Below are 5,673 nucleotides of genomic sequence, written 5' to 3'. Positions count from 1 at the left end.
ACACCTGGGAAGTGGCAGACTTGGGATTTAAACCAGAATATTCTCTAATGATAGACAGTATAAAGGCAGTTACAGAGGGGCTAAGTGCTGTTTAGGAAGGAGTTTGGAAAGTGTGGCAGCCCTAAGGAGGCCTTTAAGCAGGTCTGAGGAAGGTCTGGAAGGCTCCCAGAAGGAGATGGCACCTGAGCTGTGTGTGGCTTAAAGAACGAGCAGAAGTTCACTAGGTGAGCAGGTGGAGAAAGTGGACAAGTGCAGGGATCATATGCAAAAGCCTGGGAGTGAGACACGCTAGGGGGAACAGCAAGCTGTTAGGGCAGATGACCATATAGTATAACTCGGGGTGTAATGGCAGCTGAAGCTTGTCATAGACTGTGGGGGACCAGAAGGAACCTTCACACCCTTGAAACCTCTCTTCCTATTTTAGTAGCAACTCTTTCTCAGATAAAACCTAGAACAGAAAATAGATGAAAGCAGGTGAGCTTTGGGTGAAGTAGGGCTAGCTCTCAGGGGGACTCAGTCCACCCAGAGCTTCCTGGCCACTCCCCCTCACATCTTTACAGAACCCCTCAGGCCACATCCCTCAGTTTTACAGATGAAGGGACTGAGGCCCAGAGGGGAGTGACTGGCCCACTACTCCTCTTAGGTCCTGACTACAGCCAGACCGTTGGACTCCCAGCCCAGGGCATTTTCTCCTCTGGATCGTTGGAAGTTTTTCTTCAAGATAAGAACTTTGAATAGAATTGGGGAGGAGGCAGAGGGGCAGGCATTTCAGCTCAGAAAACCACAAAGCCTCCGCTTTCTGGACTTAGTGTTCCCATCTGCACAAAGAAGAACGCTGGGCCTCGTTCTGTCTTGTATCTGCCTCATATCTTAGGCTCTGTCCTTCCTAATTCCACTCTCAGTCTCCAAGGGGAGAAGGGGTGCCCAGGAGCTACTAGTGAACCCAGCCCGCGGACAGAGTGCTGAGCAGAGGCACAGGCAGCCTGCTGGCCAGAGGTTGAAGTGATCTAACCTGGCAGCTCAGGGTATTTTTAGGCCTCTATGCTCCTGCCCATGGGCTGGAAGCAGATTAGAGAAAAACAAAAATGAAATGACCTCTGCTTGGCCTGATAACTCCAGCAAGGGGAAGAAAAGACTGAGAAAAATCTAAACAGCCTTTGATTTATTTTGCTCCCTCTTCTCTCAGCAGACAGGAGCAAAGCCAGGACCCCTGACGGGGTTGGCACTCCTGCAAACACTTCATCTGGGAGCCAGGAATTTCCTCCCATCCACCCTCTCGAACTTACTGGCCATGCTTCCCAAACCTATCCTACCTTGGTACCACTGATCTACTTAACAGACATTTACATTCCAGGCTCTACTCTCAACATTTTCTAATATTAATTCATTTAATTCTCAAACAGCCCATTTTCGCAGATGAGCAAATGGAGGTCACAGAGATTGATTAACCTGCCTGTGGCTGTGGGAAGCAGAGTCAGGACTCAAACCAGGCAGTCTGGCTCCAGAGAACAAACTTAACCTCCATGTTGCGCCACTTCTCCGAAGTCTGGCGCCCTTCCATGCCACTGGACACCAAGGCACCACTCCTCTGAAGTGGCCCTGACGGCACCCCAACCCCCGCCCCACGACAGCTAAAGTTGCGCACATACAGTGGACACCTGCTGTCCCAGAGTGATTATTAATAGAATAATTGCTTGTCCACCCACCCCATTCACCAGTTGCCTCTGACCTGCTTGCTGCTCTGGGCTGCCCTGCCGGAGGTTTTCGGACCTTCTCACATCTTCTCCCCAAATTCCTTCAAGTAACCGGAGTCTAGGCTGAAGTTCTTACACGATTTTGCTGAAAGTCTGAGGGAGTGAAAGGAAAAGTGAAACCCAGTCAGCAGCTACCTCTGCACTGGCCATGCCCCTGCCCTTGCCACCCCCCTCCACCCCCCTGCTGCTTCTCTCTTCAGCCTTTGCCTCTCACTTCAGTAGGAAGACCTGACACGGAATCCCTTGTTCTCTCGCCAGCATCTGGGAATCCTTACTTCCTTACAGAAAGCCCTGTGACATGCTTTTCCAAACAAAAGAGCAATCTTTGCCCAAAGGGTAACTCTACTGCCACCAAAGAAATGGGCTCCTATTAGGAGCAGCTCTCCCTCTCCATTTCCTGACAAAAACACAAGTAAGAGGTATACATTGAGCAATATACACCTCCGGTGTAAAGAATAGAGGGAAGAAATTAAATGGAGTCACTAAAGTCAAGCTGCTAAATTACTAAAATCAACTAAGTTGAGGAATGAGGAAATAACCCTATTCTTGTTTAAACTATTCTGGGGAACTCTTGGTCTCTCTAGTTCTGCATCAATGCCTGGATATACATCAAACCTCCGGATAACCCTCTGATTATCCCCAAAGGACTAGGGAGAGAATGCTCACACACCCAGACCACCTGACACCCACTATCCAGGCCACTGGTTATCTGGAGGATTACCATCTTGGACCATCCAGAGGCTAAGAATGCAGGACTGATCCTTCTCAAGAATGCACTTTTTTTACTATGAGAACCCTCAGCTTTCCTTTCTTTTTTTAAATCTGAAATGTGTTTATTGAGATGGTTCCCCTCTCATCTTGATTCAGGTGCTTCTAGTGCTGCTTCCTTCTGAAGGAGCACCCTTCTGGAAGCCTTGCTTTTCCTCCTGTGGGCTGACAGAGGACAGTGGGGCAGCCAACACACTGGACTGTCATTTGTGCATGGCTAAAGGTGGTGCTGATTTTATGGCATCCTGGGCATTTCACATCCATGAAGAGGCATGTTGTAGAGAGGTCGTCACTAATGGGAAGCCCCCTTTCTTCTTAACAACATTCTGGGTCTCACCTAGTGTTTGTAGTTTGCAAACCCTAAGTCCCTTGAGTAAATCTTTCATTTATTTCTAGCCAAAGCCTCCAGACTCTTTTTGAGTTTGTTTGACAAGTACAATCACAAAAATTTATTTTGTCTCCCAATGTCTTTTTAAAATGCAGCGGAGGAAGCTCTACCTCTGTCCCTTGGTGCAAACTTGGATCTGATTATCCCCAGGTGTGGTGGTTCATTTCATGTGTCAGTTTGGCTGGGCCACGGGGTACCCAGATATTTGATCAAACACTATTGTGAGTCTTTCTGTTAGAGTGTTTGGGGGTGAGAGTAACATTTAAATTGGGGGACTTTGATTAAAGCAGAGTGCCCTCATAATGTGATTGAGCTTCATCCAATTAGCTGAAGGCCTAAATAGAACAAAAAGGTCAGCTTCCCCTGAGCAAGAGGAAATTCTGCAGCAGATGGCTTTTGGACTGCACCTGCAACACCAGCTCTTCCTGGTTCTGCAGCAGGTGGCCTTCGGACAGAAACTGGAACTTCAGTTCACCTGGATCTCCAGCTTGCCAGCCCAGCTTACAGATTTTAGAATTGCCAGCTTCCAAGATTATGTGAGCCCATTGCTTATGAGAAATACCTCTCTCTCATATAAATATATGTGTGTGTGTGTAGATATATATGTACACACATATACACACATATAAATATATACACACATGTATTACATATATACATATATGCAGTTATATGCCACATAATGTTTTGGTTGATGATGGACTGCATATACAACAGTAGCCTCATAAGATTATAATGGATTATAGGAACTTCTGGCCAAGATGGATGCGTAGGTAGATACACTTTGCCTCCTCACACAACCAAAAGAAGGACAACAAATTTAAAAACAAAAAATAACCAGAACTGGAGACGAATGAAACTATGTGAAAGTCCAACAACCAAGGGATTAAAAAAGAAACATTCATTCAGACTGGTAGGAGAGATGGAGATGGGCAGCCTGCGCACAGAGGATGCACAGCAAGGCGGCAGCTGGAGGGCCAGAGTGGGCAAGGCGGTGGCTAGCAGACCAGGTGGTCCCACATTTCTGTGCAGATAAAGTGGGATGAACAACTGGGAAGTGAGACAAACCATGCAACCCAGGGTTCCGGTGTAGGGAAATAAAGCCTCAAAACCTCTAGCTGTAAAAATCTGAGCAGGTTGAGGTGGCAGGAGACACTCCCAGCCTCACAAGAGAGTTTGTTGGAGAGACTCGCAGGGTCCTAGAACGTACACAAACCCACCCACCCAGGAATCAGCACCAGAAGGGCCCAATTTGCTTGTGGGTAGCTGGGGAAGTGACTGAAAGCCACTTTCCCCCTCAGACCCCTCCCCCACATACAGCACCACCATGCAGTCATGTGGATTGCCTGCCCTGGTGAATACCCAAGGCTCTGCCCCTTACTGCATAATGAGTGTGCCAAGACAAAACAATATATATGTGGCCCTAATGAAAGAACTTATCAAAGCTCCAAAAATAGAACTAAGTGATGAAGAGGAAGCCAACTTATCAGATGCAGAGTTCAAACCACTGGTAATTGGGAAGCTCACAGAACTGGTTGAATATGGTCACAAAATGGAGGAAAAAGTGAAGACTATGCAAAGTGAAATGAAAAGAAATGTACAGGAGACCAACAGTGAAAGAAAGAAAACCGGGACTCAAATCAATGATTTGGAGCAGAAGGAAGAAATAAACATTCAACCAGAACAGAGTGAGGAAACAAGAGTTCAAAAAAAATGAGGAGAGATTTAGCAACCTCTGGGACAATTTTAAACATTCCAACACCTGAATCATAGGGTTCCAGAGGAGGAGAGGAAGAACAAGAAATTGAAAACTTATTTTAACAAATAATGAAGGAGAACTTCCCCAATCTGGCAAAAGAAATAGACTTCCAGGAAGTCTGGGAAGCTCAGAGAGTCCCAAAGAAGTTGGACCCAAAGAAGCACACACCAAGGCACATCATAATTACATTACCCAAGATTAAAGAGGAGAGAATCTTAGAAGCAGCTAGAGAAAAGAAGACAGTTACCTACGAAGGAGTTCCCATAGACTACCAGATAATTTCTCAAAAGAAACCTTGCAGGCAAGAAAAGGCTGGAAAGAAGTATTCCAAGTCATGAAAGGCAAGGACCTACATCCAAGATGACTCTATCCAAAAAAGCTATCATTTAGAATGGGAGGGCAGATAAAGTACTTCTCAGGTAAGGTCAAGTTCAAGGAGTTCATCATCACCAAGTCCTTATTCTATGAAATGTTAAAGGGACTTATCTAAGAAAAAAAAGATCAAAACTATGAACAGAAAAATGACAACAAACTCACAATTATCAACAACTGAACCTTTAAAAAGCAAAAACAAAAACTAAGCAAACAACTAGAACAAGAACAGAATATCAGAAATGGAGATCACATGAGGGTTTATTGGTGAGGAGGGGTCGAGGGGAGGATGGGGGAAAAGGTACAGGGAATAAGGAGCATAAATGATAGGTACAAAGTAGACAGAGGGAGGTTAAGAATAGTATGGGAAATGGAGAAGCCAAAGAACTTTTATGTACAACCCATGGACATGAACAAAGGTGAGGGAATGCTGGTGGGAGGAGGTTGTGGAGCTGAGGGGAATAAAAGGGGGAAAATGGGACAACTGTAATACCATACTCAATAAAATATATTTTTAAAAAATTACAATGGATTATAAGCAAAAGATTTGTTGGCAATGTTGAAAGAAAAGGCTGTACCTCACTACAATGTTGAATTTACTGCTAGTTCTGTGTGGTTTTTAAATAAAGCAT

General features: G+C 45.3%; 1 protein-coding gene across 1 annotated transcript; it reads right to left on the bottom strand.

The window, feature by feature from the left end:
- Positions 1-2,603: 2,603 nt before the first annotated feature.
- LOC114501971 (40S ribosomal protein S27-like) lies at positions 2,604-2,797 on the bottom strand. Its single transcript, XM_028518760.2, has one exon. The coding sequence runs from the start codon at positions 2,784-2,786 to the stop codon at positions 2,628-2,630; it is 159 nt and encodes a 52-aa protein (XP_028374561.1). The 5' UTR covers positions 2,787-2,797; the 3' UTR covers positions 2,604-2,627.
- Positions 2,798-5,673: the final 2,876 nt, after the last annotated feature.

This window comes from Phyllostomus discolor, chromosome 7 (assembly GCF_004126475.2).
Source record: "Phyllostomus discolor isolate MPI-MPIP mPhyDis1 chromosome 7, mPhyDis1.pri.v3, whole genome shotgun sequence".
Taxonomy (NCBI): domain Eukaryota; kingdom Metazoa; phylum Chordata; class Mammalia; order Chiroptera; family Phyllostomidae; genus Phyllostomus; species Phyllostomus discolor.
The sequence above is the reverse complement of the archived record's forward strand: the minus strand, read 5'-3'. Positions and strand labels throughout refer to the sequence as shown.

Excerpts from the sequence above, each read along its gene's own strand:
- LOC114501971 (XM_028518760.2), bottom strand. The coding sequence starts at position 2,786 with ATGGATGTGAAATGCCCAGGATGCCATAAAATCAGCACCACCTTTAGC.